The 18,014-nt window shown below is 42.9% G+C and overlaps 1 protein-coding gene across 3 annotated transcripts in view; it reads left to right on the top strand.

The window, feature by feature from the left end:
* The first annotated feature begins 19 nt into the window (after positions 1–19).
* Positions 20–18,014, top strand: part of LOC139584584 (lysine-specific demethylase RSBN1L-like) — a 34,895-nt gene continuing 16,900 nt past the window's right edge. The window contains exons 1-3 of one of the 3 annotated variants that reach the window (XM_071416606.1): positions 20–564; positions 820–948; positions 1,103–1,785. In XM_071416606.1, coding sequence (XP_071272707.1) covers positions 102–564; positions 820–948; positions 1,103–1,785 — 1,275 coding nt within the window. In that variant the 5' untranslated portion in view covers positions 20–101. The remainder of the gene's footprint in view (positions 565–819; positions 949–1,102; positions 1,786–18,014) is intronic. The other 2 variants (XM_071416607.1, XM_071416608.1) reach the window with 2 other exon arrangements.

Here is an 18,014-nt window from a genome sequence, read left to right as displayed (position 1 = left end):
CCGCTTCTTGTCTTCTGACGTACTACACAAGGGACCGCCCCTCCTCTGTCTCTCAGTCACGCAGCAGCTACGTGTGAGCGTAAAAAATAGAAACTTCCAAGATGGCCGAGTCCGTAGGTTCCATGCATTTCTCAGCTAATGGCAAAACAAATCCCCTAAACCCCTTGGCACCCAAAATACCACCAGAGAGTCGACTACAGTCTTCCAATGACGTCTACCCTCCACCGCCAAAGAAAGTCCGAATCGAGGAGAAGAGTTTGAAACACAATAAATTGAACGGGGACTTAGTGTGTGCAGGGGAAAAACACAACGGGAAGCAGAGTTATGGAAGCCCAGCGAAATGGAGTTTCGGCCCGGCCAAGCCGAGCAACTCCACCGCGCCAGCTCTCACACGAAAGATCTTCAAGATCAGCAACTTTCTTGCCTCTCCTGCGAAAGTGAAGAAACCGAATGAGAAACGGCACAAGGAAAAGGAGAAGAGCGCTAAAACGCAGAGTTCACTCATGGAGAAAGTGAACCCTGGGAGCTGCCATACAAAGACGGAGAACGGTGATACAGCGTGTGGTAGGGTCAACATTGTCAGTCTTTTGATTCACAGATGGAATGTAAAAACTATGTTTGAAATAACTAAAGCCAGCTGATAACATTAGTTAAGCAGTGCTACTGTACAGTAGGCCTACATAATGCTACTAGGCCCAGTAGATTATTATACCACTGATTGACAGAAAGGCCTACAGTTGAGATTAAGTTGAATTAAATGTTGATGGTTCAGAATCAATGTGTTTGTTACTTAAACTGTATTAAATTTCTGTATTTTAGACCACACTGGCAAAGATGAGAGAGAGAAGAGAAAGGAGAGTGATAAAGAGAGGGACAGGGAGAAGAAGAAACACCAAGTTATGGTTGTGAATGAGAGGGAGAACAGAGAGGTGAAATCTCCACTGAAAGGTATGGATTAAAAATAAATAATGGTGAATAGGTGAGTTGTTGACACTGTTTTAGTTTCCCTCATAATAAATTGAGTCAAAAGCTGTGAAGTAGGTAGGTCATGCACACATCTTATTTACACCTGTTGGCTTACACTGTCTTCTCTTCCTTGCAGAATCAACAGAGAAGCCAAAAGTCAACTCGGAGGACGAGCTCCTCTTGAAAAAGCTAAAGAAGAAGAAGAAAAAGAAGCACAAAGACTGTGAGAGGGAAAGACGCAGCCGGCCCAAGATGTACCACCGCTCCAGTCAGACGGTGTGTTCTGGTGTGTCTGTGGACCTGCCGGACCTGCTCAACACACCAGACAGGAGTAACTACAACACCAATAACAGTTTCTTCCACACCTTCCCAAGTCCCCATCAGGATCCTTCCAGCATCACCACTACTACCTCCGTGTCCACCTCCACTACCTCCATGGTCAGGGAGAGGTTGGGCTACGGCTCCCCCCTCCACAGTGCCCAGTCCCAGGGCATGTCAGGGCTGGAGTTTGGCCATCTGATCCACGTGGAGCAGCAGGCCAACGGAGGAGCCTCGGTGGCCCACGCCTACTGCCAGCAGCTGGCTTGTCTCTCCCCGGCCGAGATGCAGCGCTTCGCCCAGGAATTTGTCACCCTGTCATTCAGCGAGGACCAAGCTGAAGCGGCCCACTACGTCATGGGCATCATCCATGGAGCGGCCTCCTACCTACCAGACTTTCTGGACTACTTCTCCTACAAGTTCCCCAACGCGCCGGTCAAGATGGAGGTGCTGGGGAAGAAGGATATAGAGACCACCACCATGGCCAACTTCAACACTCAGGTCAGTGGATAGATGAGAATGCTTTATAATCATCCCAAAGAATCACCACCTCAGTACCAGCCACTTACACACACTGGTGCTGATGTATATGTGTGACTTTGAAGTGCATGACTCTTCCCTAGGTTCTACTAATGTAAATCATTGACTCTTCACTAGGCTCTGCTAGTGTGACACCTTGACTCTTCAGTAGGTTCTGATAGTGACTCCTTCACTCTTCTCTGTGTTTTTGTTTACTTTCAGAATCTGCATTTATATTTCCTCTCGACCAGGGATTCTTAGTCTTGTATCCTAGCAACCCTGTTTCCTTCCTCCCTGCAGATAGTTTGAAAGGTCTACTGCTCTCTGTGAGACACCACATGGTTGAGCATTCAGCGATGCTGAAGCTGAAAGGCCGTCACTTACTACTTAATGTGATTCTATCATGTGAACAAACATTGCAGCATGTTGAAGGATTATTAGTGGGCTTCGGTTGCCATTAGCTATGTGAATTGGAGCGTAAGACAGACACTTGCTACTGCTAGATGTTGCTGGTATGAATTAATTATTTATTCAAAACATTTTCTCAATATTATTGAATGGCTAGATGAATTCCCTTGATCAATTACATGACTACTCACCTTGTGAGCGGGTTAAAAAGTAGCAAATCTGCATGACCACAGATGGTTGAGTTCCTCACGTTTTAACCTTAAGAGGTCATTCCCTCCTAGTTCCAGTTTTACAGTTAAGAATAAACACACGGCAGCAGTTTGTTTTGTTACAGAGCTTGCACAGGTTTCAGAGTTGTCTCTACTAGCAGACACTATCACACGGCTGCATGAGATGTACACCGGGTTAGGTAAACAAAGCTTTTATCATTACAGTGGCATGTACCAACTCAGTGATATCTGGCAGAGAAGCATGAGTTAAAATGGGCTTTAAGAAGTACAGTTGTAAATGTAATCTCCCAAATAAAGCCTGAGTAATAGTGGTTGGATGACTGTGGGACTGGGCTTACACATTACAAACAAGAACATAATCAACTTGCGCATTTGAGGTGTTTTCCTGTTTGTGTTTGCATGCGGCGTCAGGCCTCCTGAGGTAAGGCAGGTGAGAGGTTAAAGATTGTTGATATGTGAGGTCAGCGGAGATTTGTAAACCGAATGGTGAGAGGGCAGTGTTTAATAACTCTCTAGAATCGAAGCCCTGTCTAAACAAGGGGGGGTTCTAAGCTAACATATGGAATTGTTTTAAGATTGTGATACCAACGATTATTTAGCGATTTGATTTAGAATTTTAAGACCCTTAAGGTATATAAAATAAAATAAACATGAAAAAAAAAAATGATTGCATGAATTTGGCATTGTTGCTCATAGCCAATAGAAACTCATTGAATGGCTGATTTACTACATGGAACAACAGATAGTCCCCCAAAAAATCAAAAGGAAGTTTATTCTGAAGTGTCTGTCCTATATTTGAGAGAGATAAAGATCAGGAAACAATTTTTATTTGTACATGTATTTATCCCCTTATTTTAGGCAGTAAACTATCTCCATACTGGTATGGTACCAGGGACCTTCAGATGAATCTTGTGCAAAACGGAGTGCACCATCCTATTCATGAGTCTCATCTTTCAATAGTGTTTTCATAATAGTTTTTAGGCCAACCCGTTCGAACGCTACAGACGCTACAGTTTTCGTGAGAAGAGCGATTTTCGGGATGTCTCATGATCTGACAAACACCACTCTAGCTCTGCCACCTTTCACTGCAGATACAGAAGGGCGATATCTGCGGATGTGATGGATTGAGATTTCCGCGGGGGCACACACATTTTAGTCTAAGGGTTTTAAAGGACCCTCCAGAGGAAGTTCCTGCCGCTATTTCAATGTAATTTCCTGTCCTAGCGAGTTTAGGTTTCACCTCCGAAGAATGACAAAGGCTACTTGTACTTATTCACAAATTGGGTGTGGGAATTTCCACGTAGTTGATAAACAACAAATAGGCAGTAGCGGTGCGTGGGTAAAATCACTGAGGAAGCCAAGCCCCCCGACCCATAGCCATATTACGACCTACAGTTGCAAGAAAAAGTTTGAGCCCTTTGGAATTACCTGGATTTCTGCATTGATTACTCATAAAATGTGGTCTGATCTTCATCTAAGTCACAATAATAGACAAACACAATCTGACTAAACTAATGACACACATTTTTATTGAAGACATTGAGTAATCATTCACAGTGCAGGCTGGAAAAAGTAAACCCTTGAATTTAGTAACTTGTAGATCTTCCTTTAACAACCTCCACCAAACGTTTCCTGTAGCTGCTTATAAGACTTGCACAACGTTGAGGAGGAATTTTGAATCATTCCTACTAGTGATGCACCGATATGACATTTTTGGACGATACTGATATCCAATATTTTCCTTGCCAAAAAATCCGATACCGATATTTAACATTTTTGCGCCCTTTCAAGCATTCTAGTACAGTTAAATAGTTGACACACGCGGATGCATCGGTCTAAGGCACTGCATCTCAGTGCAAGAGGCGTCACTACAGTCCCTGGTTCGAATCCAGGCTGTATCACATCCAGTCGTGATTGGGAGTCCCATAGGGCGGTGTACAATTGGCCCAGCGTTGTCCAGGTTTGGCTGGGGTAGGCCGTCATTGTAAATAAGAATTTGTTCTTAACTGACTTGCCTAGTTAAATGAAGGTTACACCACACATACCAAAAAATGATTTTGTTGTCATTTAAGTATGTCCCCATTACCAGTAAAACATAATCACAACTCACTTACTTGCTGTGCTGTTTCGTTGTTCATTTGTTCAGTCATTTCATTCTCAACCAGGATTTCTATGGTCTTTGCATGTCAAAAAAGATAAACGTCAAATAACACTATTTGACGTGTCAAATAAGCTTGTTAACCAATCAAGACCTGAATATGACTGCACATCACATAATCATTTAATGCGTTCATACATTTTTTAAGTAGTTATTACACATAGTGTAATCAATCTCTCGTATTTCATATGTCACAACGATTCATATGCTATGATGCTGATAAAATTGTCTCGTGCACCTACTGTGCTGGTCATAAAAAAAGCTAGCTAGCTCATGGATGCAAACAATGTTCTTCCCCAAAAACATGGCAAAACAACATCTGTTTCAGTAGCTATAGTTAGCTAGCTAACTATATAGCTAGGTGTCATCTAAAATAACTCATTTATAAGACAGTTCTTATTTGATTAATGGTGGTGGGACCCATCTATGTGACGCTAGCCACAATAAGGATTAGCCACAATAGTGGACTTAGGTTAGCCTTCAAATTAAAAGTGTCATTGACAGTGATGCAAATTAATACAAATAATAGAATTATGCCATAATTGAATAGATCATGCTAAACGAGATTGGAATGTTATATAAAATCAATAAAAGACAATCATTTGGTAATTTGACAAAAATCTGTTGAAATCACACGATCTATTATACTTTAGAATTGCATTGGGGGGCATAGTTATTTCACTGTACAGTTTACCTATGGATTGTGGATCAATGACATGGGGTATCAGTCTACTCAGTGACACCCAGAGAACATTAGCGTCGTAGCTCTTATTGTGGGACCCTGAAACAACTGTGAATTGAAAAACATTTATTGTCAACTTGTGTGTATTGAACACTATTTCAGAGTAAAAACAATACTGCGTGGATGTTTTGGAGTCTGATAACTCTGAGGATGACGTTGGGAAAAAATAGCTTGGGTATTGAGTAGACTGTTACCCCATTTCATTGATCCCCAATCCTTAGGTAAAGCTGTACAGTGCAATATGAATGTCAATACACACAATAGGCTGACTGGGGAGGTGATTTCACACAGTCACAGTCCCGCGATAAGAGCTACAACGCTAATATTTGCATTTATTTATTTATTTTTTATTTAACCTTTATTTAACCAGGTAGGCAAATTGAGAACACGTTCTCATTTACAATTGCGACCTGGCCAAGATAAAGCAAAGCAGTTCGACACATACAACAACACATAGTTACACATGGAGTAAAACAAACATATAGTCAATAATACAGTGAAAAAAAAAAAAATAATAAGTCTATATACAATGTGAGCAAGTGAGGTGAGATAAGGGAGGTGAAGGCAAACAAATATATGTATAAATAAATAAAATAAATAAATAAAAATATAAAAGGCCATGGAGGTGAAGTGAATACAACACAGCAAGTAAAATAAAACTAAAAAAAAACCCTGGAATGGTTGGTTTGCAGCGGAAGAAAGTGCAAAGTAGAGACAGAAAATAATGGGGTGCAAAGGAGCAAAATAAATTAATAAAATAAATACAGTAGGTAAAGAGGTAGTTGTTTGGGCTAAATTGTAGATGGGTTATGTACAGGTGCAGTAATCTATGAGCTGCTCTGACAGCTGGTGCTTAAAGCTAGTGAGGGAGATAGGTGTTTCCAATTTCAGAGATTTTTGTAGTTCGTTCCAGTCATTGGCAGCAGAGAACTGGAAGGAGAGGCGTCCAAAGGAAGAATTGGTTTTGGGGGTGACTAGAGAGATATACCTGCTGGAGCGCGTGCTACAGATAGGTGCTGCTATGGTGACCAGCGAGCAGAGATAAGGGGGGACTTTACCTAGCAGGGTCTTGTAGATGACCTGGAACCAGTGGGTTTGGCGACGAGTATGAAGCGAGGGCCAGCCAACGAGAGTGTACAGGTCGCAGTGGTGGGTAGTATATGGGGCTTTGGTGACAAAACGGATGGCACTGTGATAGACTGCATCCAATTTATTGAGTAGGGTTTTGGAGGCTATTTTGTAAATGACATCACCGAAGTCGAGGATTGGTAGGATGGTCAGTTTTACAAGGGTATGTTTGGCAGCATGAGTAAAGGATGCTTTGTTGCGGAATAGGAAGCCAATTCTAGATTTGACTTTGGATTGGAGATGTTTGATGTGAGTCTGGAAGGAGAGTTTACAGTCTAACCAGACACCTAGGTATTTGTAGTTGTCCACATATTCTAAGTCAGAACCGTCCAAAGTAGTGATGTTGGACAGGCGGGCAGGGGCAGGCAGCGATCGGTTGAAGAGCATGCATTTGGTTTTACTTGTATTTAAGAGCAGTTGGAGGCCACGGAAGGAGAGTTGTATGGCATTGAAGCTCGCCTGGAGAGTTGTTAACACAGTGTCAAAAGAAGGGCCAGAAGTATACAGAATAGTGTCGTCTGCGTAGAGGTGGATCAGAGAATCACCAGCAGCAAGAGCGACATCATTGATGTATACAGAGAAGAGAGTCGGTCCAAGAATTGAACCCTGTGGCACCCCCATAGAGACTGCCAGAGGCCCGGACAACAGACCCTCCGATTTGACACACTGAACTCGATCAGAGAAGTAGTTGGTGAACCAGGCGAGGCAATCATTAGAGAAACCAAGGCTGTCGAGTCTGCCAATGAGGATGTGGTGATTGACAGAGTCAAAAGCCTTGGCCAGGTCAATGAATACGGCTGCACAGTATTGTTTCCTATCGATGGCGGTTACGATGTCGTTTATGACCTTGAGCGTGGCTGAGGTGCACCCATGACCAGCTCTGAAACCAGATTGCATAGCGGAGAAGGTGTGGTGGGATTCGAAATGGTCGGTAATCTGTTTGTTGACTTGGCTTTCGAAGACCTTAGAAAGGCAGGGTAGGATAGATATAGGTCTGTAGCAGTTAGGGTCAAGGGTGTCCCCCCCTTTGAAGAGGGGGATAACCGCAGCTGCTTTCCAATCTTTGGGGATCTCGGACGACACGAAAGAGAGGTTGAAGAGGCTAGTAATAGGGGTGGCAACAATTTCAGCAGATAGTTTTAGAAAGAAAGGGTCCAGATTATCTAGCCCGGCTGATTTGTAAGGGTCCAGATTTTGCAGCTCATTTAGGACATCAGCTGACTGTATTTGGGAGAAAGAGAAATGGGGGAAGCTTGGGCGAGTAGCAGAGGGGAGGGCAGTGCTGTTGTCCGGGGTAGGGGCAGCCAGATGGAAAGCATGGCCAGCCGTGGAAAAATGCTTATTGAAATTCTCAATTATAGTGGATTTGTCGGTGGTGACAGTGTTTCCTATCTTCAGAGCGGTTGGAAGCTGGGAGGAGGTGTTCTTATTCTCCATGGACTTTACGGTGTCCCAGAACTTTTTTGAATTTGTGTTGCAGGAAGCAAATTTCTGCTTGAAAAAGCTAGCCTTGGCTGTTCTAACTACCTGTGTATATTGGTTTCTGGCTTCCCTGAAAAGTTGCATATCACGGGGGCTGTTCGATGCTAATGCAGAACGCCATAGGATGTTTTTCTGTTGGTTAAGGGCAGTCAGGTCAGGAGAGAACCAAGGGCTATATCTGTTCCTGGTTCTAAATTTCTTGAATGGGGCATGCTTATTCAAGATGGTGAGGAAGGCATTTTTAAAAAATGACCAGGCATCCTCTACTGACGGGATGAGATCGATATCCTTCCAGGATACCCCGGCCAGGTCGATTAGAAAGGCCTGCTCGCTGAAGTGTTTCAGGGAGCGTTTGACAGTGATGAGTGGAGGTCGTTTGACCGCTGACCCATTACGGATACAGGCAATGAGGCAGTGATCGCTGAGATCTTGGTTGAAAACAGCAGAGGTGTATTTGGAGGGCAAGTTTGTTAGGATGATATCTATGAGGGTACCCGAGTTTACGGAATTGGGGTGGTACCTGGTAGGTTCATTGATAATTTGTGTGAGATTGAGGGCATCAAGCTTAGATTGTAGGGTGGCTGGGGTTTTGAGCATGTTCAAATTTAGGTCGCCTAGCAGCACGAACTCTGAAGATAGATGGGGGGCAATCAGTTCACATATAGTGTCCAGAGCACAGCTGGGGGCAGAGGGTGGTCTATAGCAGGCGGCAACGGTGAGAGACTTGTTTTTAGAGAGGTGGATTTTTAAAAGTAGAAGTTCAAATTGTTTGGGAACAGACCTGGATAGTAAGACAGAACTCTGCAGGCAGTCTTTGCAGTAGATTGCAACACCGCCCCCTTTGGCCGTTCTATCTTGTCTGAAAATCTTGTAATTGGGGATGAAAATATCTGAGTTTTTGGTGGTCTTTCTAAGCCAGGATTCAGACACGGCTAAAACATCCGGGTTGGCAGAGTGTGCTAAAGCAGTGAACAAAACAAACTTAGGGAGGAGGCTTCTAATGTTAACATGCATGAAGCCAAGGCTATTACGGTTACAGAAGTCATCAAAAGAGAGCGCCTGGGGAATAGGAGTGGAGCCAGGTACTGCAGGGCCTGGATTCACCTCTACATCACCAGAGGAACAGAGGAGGAGTAGGATAAGGGTACGGCTAAAAGCTATGAGAATTGGTCGCCTAGAGCTACTGGAGCAGAGAGTAAGAGGAGGTTTCTGGGGGCGATAAAATAGTTTAAAGGAATAATGTACAGACAAAGGTATGGTAGGATGTGAATACAGTGGAGGTAGACCTAGGTATTGAGTGATGATGAGAGAGATATTGTCTCTAGAAACATCATTGAAACCAGGTGATGTCATCGCATATGTGGGTGGTGGAACTGAGAGGTTGGATGAACTCTTGACAGTTGTGTTCTGTTGGTGTCACCGAGTAGACTGATACCCAATTTCATTGCTTCACATTCCTACCTTGTTTAACGTTATCTAGTATAAATATGGCATGATTCCACTAATTGTAACATTCTGCATCACTTTCAAAGAGGTACTTGTATTTTGAAAGGCAGACCGCAAATTGCGCTATTGTGCCTAATCCTACTTCTGGTTAGCTTCACAACACATAATCTGGTCAGGTCGAGCCTCACTAGCCAGATGAAGCTAGCTGGCTGCTTATAACGTTAGCTTTGGGCAACATGGTTAAGTAGCTGGCTAGCTATTAATTTTCATGAACTAAAGTTCAATTTCAATAGGCGAACAACAAGTGGCTACCTAGCTAATAATTACTCACAAGGATTCCTATGTCAGTGCTAAGAATAGTGAAAATGACTGCAGGTTCTACTGGTCATTGTTTTCAGGCTGGTTGTATTGGTGCTAGCTAGGTACCAAGCTAAATCAAGCTAGCTACCCCAGAAGTTGCGGTCGAAGAAATTATGCATTATTACCAACATCGTTCGTGGCCGGTGTTTGCTTGTTTGCAGACTTTTTTGTATAGCTTTGACAGTGCTACTGATAGTAGTGGTGGCGCTTGGCTTGCACGTGCAAATTCAGAACACACAATCTATAATAGAACTGTTATTTGCCGTGTCAAACTAAAAGCTTATTTAACGCGTCAAATAGTGTTATTGTTAAATAGTGTTATTTGTCATATCTTTTTTGACTCGCAAAGACCCAAACGGTGTTCCATAGTAGGTCGTGAAGCTAATAGCAGTGGTGCTATTACTGTGTAACTCCGGTAGGGCGACATCTGAACAATAGTGCACTTGGTAACGTTAGTATGTACCGGTGCTCAACCAGTCGCGAAAACCAACATCACCCACGAATGACTGCTCGACTTGTTGACTGCTCGATCCACACAGCAGACATTGTGGGCTAGGTTAGGAATGTTGTGTTTTATGTGGCGTCATTACGTCATGTACCTACGTTATATAGGTATGCACGACAGCTTTGACATCGGTTTTTCACATCGGCGTTAAACTAGACATTGGGCCGATATCGATGTTGGCATTTTTAGTTAATATCGGCCAATAACCGATATGTTCACTGATATATTGTGTGTCCCTAATTCCTACCCTCAAATCTGTTTCAGTACATCAATATTTCTGGGTTGTCTTTATTGCACAGCCCTCTTCAGGTCATGCCACAGCATTTCAGGGGCGGCAGGGTAGCCTAGTGGTTAGAGCATTGGGCTAGTAACCGAAAGGTTGCATCACCCAACCTCTCTTAAGCTTGAGGTCATAGACTGCTCCCCTGACATTCTTCTATAAAATGTCTTGATTCACTTGAATTCATTGTTCCTTCAATGATTACAAGGTGTCCAGGCCCAGAGGCAGCAGAGCAGCCCCAAACCATGATGCTCCCTCCACCATGCTTCACAGTTGGGATGCGGTTTTGGTGTTGGTGTGCAGTGCCCTTTTTCCTCCACACATAGCGTTGTGGCATTTTCCCCAAATTTAAACAAATAAATCTCATCTGTCCACAGCACATTTTCCCAGAAGCGTTGTGAAACATCTAGGTGGTCGGTCTTGGGCAAACCTGAGACATGCCGCAATTTTTATTTTTAGACAGCAGTGGTTTCCTTCATGGTGACCATCCATGAACACCATTGTTGTTCAGTGTTTTTCTGATAGTGGACACATGGACACAGACTTCCATTGTTTGTACAGTTTTCTGGAGGTCTTTTGCTGTTACCCTTTGGTTATTTCTCACCTCTTTCATGATTGCCCTTTTTTCCTCTTGGAGTGATCTTTGCAGGACACCCACTCCTAGGGAGAGTAGCAACAGTCCTGAATCTTCTCCATTTGTAGACAATTTGTCTTACCGTGGAATGATGAACACCAAGGTCTTTAGAAATGCTTTTGTAACCTTTTCCATCTTCGTGCATCTCTATAATGTGTCTTCTAAGGCTCTGTGAAAGTTGTTGGGATCGAGGCATGGTTCACACTAACCAATCTTTCTGGAGAAGAACACATTTGTCAGTAACCAGGCTTTGTGTGCATTTATTTAAAGGGCAGGGCACCTGTGCAACCCACACCTCCAATCTCATCTTAATTGAAACACCTGACCCCAAATAGCTTTTGGAGAAGTCGTTAACACAGAGGTTCACTCACTTTTTCCATCCTGCATTGTGAATAATTACTCAATGTCTTCAATAAAACTGTTTGTGTGTTATTAGTTTAGTCAGATTGTGTTTGTCTATTATTGTGACTTAGATGAAGATCCGACCACATTTTGAGTAATCAATGCAGAAATCCAGGTAATTCCAAAGGGTTCACAAACTTTCTCTTGCAACTATATGTCAAATCAAATCAAATTTTATTAGTCACATGTGCCAGATAACAGTGAAATGCTTACTTATCAGCCCTCAACCAACAATGCAGCAAAAAAAAATTGGGGTAAGAATAAGAAATAAAAGTAACAAGTAATTAAAGAGCAGCAGTAAAATAACAATAGTGAGACTATATGGGGGGGGGGGGGGGGGGGGGGGGAGTACCGGTACACAGTCAATGTGCGGGGGCACCGGTTAGTTGAGGTAATATGTACATGTAGGTAAAGTTTTAAAGTGACTATTAGTGGTGTAACGGACCCTAGTTGATCCGTACGGATCAGCCCCCACGGTTCGGCACGGATGTGAACCGCGGATCAATTGCAAAGTTTAACCATCATAGTGTGAAATACAGTTTTACTGCCGCTGTTACTTTTTAAAGTAGTAATTCCCTAAATATCGATGCAGAGTTGCAGTGAAAAGTTAAGACAAGACAGATGCGTGCTGTGTTTTACTCTGAAGGTTGATTTGATAATTTTTTTAAAAGCAGTTGTGTGTACTGTTCACGTGAACGAGGCATGTTGAATCAATCCTGGATGCTCGTGTTGCAAAAAGCAAAGAATAAAAAAGAGCAGTGACAGCCATGGCTAGTGGAGGAGCTAAAGAACTGGAAAAGCCTCCCGCTTCATTTAAGTCTCATGTATGGGAGCATTTTGGCTTCCCTGTCAAATATGATGACAGAAGAAGGGGGGTGGACATCACCATTACGGTGTGTAGGCATTGTGCCGCAAGAAAGCTGTATGATCATGGAAATACATCGAGCATGGCCAAACATTTAAAGCGTCATCAACCTGGTGTGTCAGTGACAGGAGCCAACTCAGCCAAGAGACAACTTTTCACCGCGGCATTTAAGCAGCCCTTTGCTGCAGAATCAGACTGGGCTAAAGCCTTCACCAAATCTATTGGGATGTTTACCGCTGCAGACATGAGACCATACTCTGTTGTGGAAAACAAAGGATTAAAAAATATGGTGAAATTGCTTGAGCCACGCTACAAAATTATTTGTCATATTTTTGACACGCAAAGACCCAAACGGCGTTCCATAGTATGTCGTGAAGCTAATAGCAGTGACGCTATTACTGTGTAACTCCGGTAGGGCAACATCTGAACAATAGCGCACATACTCTGTTGTGGAAAACAAAGGATTTAAAAATATGGTGAAATTGCTTGAGCCACGCTAGGAAATCCCCTTACTTCAGTATGAAGATCGTGCCAGATCTTTATGAACAGGAAAAGATGAAAATTGTTGACTAATTATCCAAGGCATCCTCTGTTGCCCTCACCACATACGGGTGGACCTCCAGGGCAATGGAAAGCTATGTGACTGACTTCTCACTACACCACAGAGGAGTGGCAGTTGCGAAGTCCGGTGCTACAGACATGCTCCCTCAGAGTCACACAGGCACAAATCTGGCGCAGGTACTGCTAGGAGCATTAGAAGAGTGGAAGCTAGAGAGGCCCAATAGCAATATCCCAATCTCCACAGATAATGCAAAGTAAATGCAGTGATAGAAGCTGGACTGTGGCCACAGATAGCTTGCTTTGCACGTGATCTATTTAGCATCCCAAAGGGGAATCTCAGTGGACCAGATGGACCGCCTCCTTGGGAGGATCAGGAAGGTGGTATCCTTTTTCCACCGCAAGAAATGCTACAGCTACCGACCCACAAGCTCATACACAATGTCACACCCTGGACGGTTCTGACCTGGAATATGTGGACAGCTACAAATACCTAGGTGTCTGGCTAGACTGTAAACTCTCCTTCCAGACTCACTTAATCTCCAATCCAAAATCAAATCTAGAATCGGCTTTCTATTTCGCAACAAGGCCTCCTTCACTCACGCCGCCAAACTTACCCTAGTAAAACTGACTATACTACCGATCCCCGACTTCGGCGATGTCATCTACAAAATAGCTTCCAATACTCTACTCAGCAAACTGGATGCAGTCTATCACAGTGCCATCCGTTTTGTTACCAAAGCCCTTTATACCACCCACCACTGCAACCTGTATGCTCTAGTCGGCTGGTCCTCGCTACATATTTGTCGCCAGACCCACTGGCTCCAGGTCATCTATAAGTCTATGCTAGGTAAAGCTCCGCCTTATCTCAGCTCACTGGTCACGATAACAACACCCACCCATAGCACGCGCTCCAGCAGGTATATCTCACTGGTCATCCCCAAAGCCAACACCTCCTTTGGCCTCCTTTCCTTCCAGTTCTCTGCTGCCAGTGACTGGAACGAGTTGCAAAAATCGCTGGAGCTGGAGACTTATATTTCCCTTACTAACTTGAAACATCAGCTAACCGATCGCTGCAGCTGTACATAGTCCATCTGTAAATAGCCCACCCAATCTACCTACCTCATCCCCATATTGTTTTTATTTACTTTTCTGCTCATTTGCACACCAGTATCTCTACTTGCATATCATCATCTGCTCATTTATCACTCCAGTGTTAATATGCTTAATTGTGAATAACTTCACTACTATGGCCTATTTATTGCCTACCTCACGCCATTTGCACACACTGTATATAGACTTTCTTTTTTTCTATTGTGTTATTGACTACGCTTGTTTATTCCATGTGTAACTCTGTTGTTTGTGTCACACTGCTTTGCTTTTTCTTGGCCAGTTGTAAATGAGAACTTGTTCTCAACTAGCTTACCTGGCTAAATAAAGGTGAAATAAAATTATTATTTTTTCCTCGAAGTGAGTATTGAAGTAGTTTAGCTTGTCTGTTCGGCTCGTGTCACTGGGCAGCTCTCGGCAGTGCTTCCTTTTGTAGTGTGTAATGGTTTGCAAGCCCTGCCACATCTGACGAGTGCCAGAGCCGGTGTAGTACGATTCGATCTTAGTCCTGTATTGATGCTTTGCCTGTTTGATGGTTCGTCGGAGGGCATAGCAGGATGTCTTATAAGCTTCCGGGCAGCTCTAGCCTTTAGATCAGTGTGGATGTTGCCTGTAATCCATGGCTTCTGGTTGGGGTATGTACGTACGGTCACTGTGGGGACGACGTCATCGATGCACTGATTGATGAAGCCAATGACTGTTGTGGTGTACTCATCAATGTCATTGGAGGAATCCAGGAACATATTCCAGTCTTTGCTAGCAAAACAGACCTGTAGCTTAGCATCTGCTTCATCTGACCACTTTTTTTTATTGGCCACTGGTGCTTCCTGCTTTAGTTTTTGCTTGTACACAGGAATCAGGAGCATAGAATTATGGTCAGATTTGCCAAATGGAGGGCGATGGAGAGCTTTGTATGCTTCTCTGTTTGTGGAGGAAAGGTGGTCCAGAGTTTTTTTTTTTTTCTCCCTCTGGTTGCAAATTTTTAACATGCTGATAGAAATTTAGTAAAACAGATTTACGTTTCTCTGCATTAAAGTCCCCGGCTACTTGGAGCGCAGCCTCTGGGTGAGCGTTTTCTTGTTTGCTTATGGCGGAATACAGCTCATTCAATGCTATCTTAGTGCCAGCCTCAGTCTGTGGTGGTATGTAAACATCTACGAAAAATACAGATAAACTCTCTAGGTAGATAGTGTGGTCTACAGCTTATCATGAGATACTCTACCTCAGGCGAGCAATAGCTCGAGACTTCCTTAGATATCGTGCACCAGCTGTTATTTCCAAAAATACATAGTCTGCCACCCATTGTCTTACCAGAAGCCGCTGTTCTATCCTGCCGGTACAGCGTATAACCAGTCAGCTGTATGTTGATGGTGTCGTCGTTCAGCCACGACTACGTGAAGCATAAGATATTACAGTTGTGAACGTCCCGTTGGTAGTTTAATCTTCCGCGTAGGTCATTGATTTTATTCTCCAAAGATTGCACGTTTGCTAGCAGAAGGGAAGGAAGTGGGAGTTTATTAGATCGTCTACGAATTCTCAGAAGGCAGCCCGCCCCCTGGCCTCTTTTTCTCTGCTTCCTCTTCACGTAAACCTCGGGATCTGGGCCTGTTCCCGAGAAAGCAGTATATAATTCGCGTCAGACTCGTTAAAGGGAAAAAATGGATTCTGCCAGTCCGTAGCGAGTTATCGCAGTCCGGATGTCCAGAAGTTATTTTCTTTCATAAGAGACGGTAGCGGCAACATTATGTACAAAATAAGTTTACAAAAATAAGTTAAACAACGTAAATAAACTAACAAAAATCACAATAGGTTGGGGACACGTAAAACGTCAGCCTTCTTCTCCGGCACCATTTTGATTATGTGTTGTGATAATTGCGTTGTTTGCTTTATAACCTGTTGATTCATATGCCTTGCGATCGTGATATATAGGCCTAAAGGCCGAGACAATAAGAAGACAGTGGCACAATAAATTTAACCACACCTTTGTTTTATCACAAAACCGGATTCCAACCTCTGTCAAGTCCACAAAGCATATTGCATGTAGCAGACCTACAGCATGGTCAAGCAAATTAATGTTTCCGGCATTTTCGTACGACTTAACAACTATTGATTTAGAACCACAGCGAGTTACCGCAAGTCACAAAGAAAACAGGAGCTGCCTCCACTATTCCAGGACCATTTCAACATCAAATCACCTCTGCTTAGTCTAATACAGTGACAACTAAAAGATACCAAAAACAATTTAGTCCAATCAACTTAAACTAAATATGTGGCTGTCCATGGTTCTGATTTCTGTGTGTGTGTGCGCGTGTTCGTCCAAGTAGAAAAACATGTTGACGCACCCTAATTGTAGAGAAACGCCAATGCCACCCTTCTCTCTTTCATAATGACGAAATGGTCTATCACTCTGTCAGAGAGTACACACTTTTATTTTTTGTTGTCCTAGGCTACCTGACTAAAATGCTTGCTCGCTAACCTAACTTCTTCTTTTCATGGGCATCGTTAGCTAGTTAACTTCTTCGGGGTAGGGGGCAGCATTTTCACTTTTGGATAAATAGCGTGCCCAATTTCAACTTCCTTCTACTCATCCCCAGAATATAAGATATGCATATTATTAGTAGATTTGGATAGAAAACACTCTGATGTTTCTAAAACTGTTTGAATCATGTCTGTGAGCATATCAGAACTTATGTAGCAGGCAAAACCCAGAGGACAAACCATTCAGAATTTTTATTTTTTTGAGGTCACTGTCTTTTCAATGAGTGTTCATTGGGACACCAGATTTCTAAGGGACTTGTTTGCAGTTCCTACCGCTTCCACTGGATGTCACCAGTCTTTGGAAGTTGGTTGAGGTTATTCCTTTGTGTAATGAAGAAGTACGGCCATCGTAAAGGAGGGTCACTTAAAGTAAATTGTTTGAGAGAGGCACATTACCAAAAAAGTTGTGTCAGTTTGTTTTCTTTTTGTATTGAACACAGATCATCCCGTCTTCAAATTGATCGATTATTAACGTTTGAAAATACCTAACGTTGTATTACAAAAGTAGTTTGAAATGTTTTGGTAAAGTTTACATGTAACTTTTGATATATTTTGTAGTAACGTTGCGCAAGTTGGAAGCTGTGTTTTTCTGGGTGAAACGCGCCAAATAAATTTACATTTTGGATATATATCGACGGAATTAATCGAACAAAAGGACCATTTGTGATGTTTATGGGACATATTGGAGTGCCAACAAAAGAATTTCGTCAAAGGTAAGGCATGAATTATATTTTTATTTCTGCGTTTTGTGTCGTGCGTGCAGTGTTGAAATATGCTACTCTCTTTGTTTACTGTTGTGCTATCATCAGATAATAGCATCTTATGCTTTCGCCGAAAAGCCTTTTTGAAATCTGACATGTTGGATGGATTCACAACGAGTGTAGCTTTAATTTGGTATCTTACATGTGGAATTTAATGAAAGTTTGATTTTTATATCATTTTATTTGAATATGGCGCTCTGTATTTTCCCTGGCTATTCGTCCCACCTACCCCAGAGAGGTTAAAGTTAGCCTTCTACATCTAGCTACATTTCCATCCTCTCTGTCCAGGGGCACAATGTATGAATTTATGGTTGGATCAGAATCACCATTATAATTATTGGCCTGTACGAAGAATTAAGTAAAACCAGATGTCCAAATCCCTATTTTCATCTATGGCTAATTTAGGGAAGGGACAATTTTAGCTAGCTAGCCACCGGAGGACAACAACACAACAATATGCAACAATTCAAGTTTTTCTATCAATGACGTATGTTCTCAATGGGATTTCATAGGAGTGACGCCAAAATCCAAGCTCGCTTCCCTTGACTGTTTTTTTTGGGTGCGCCAGGACCATTCCCAGCTGAGCTCGCACAGTTTAGCTCAA

This window comes from Salvelinus alpinus, chromosome 9, assembly GCF_045679555.1.
Source record: "Salvelinus alpinus chromosome 9, SLU_Salpinus.1, whole genome shotgun sequence".
NCBI lineage: Eukaryota > Metazoa > Chordata > Actinopteri > Salmoniformes > Salmonidae > Salvelinus > Salvelinus alpinus.
The sequence above is the reverse complement of the archived record's forward strand: the minus strand, read 5'-3'. Positions and strand labels throughout refer to the sequence as shown.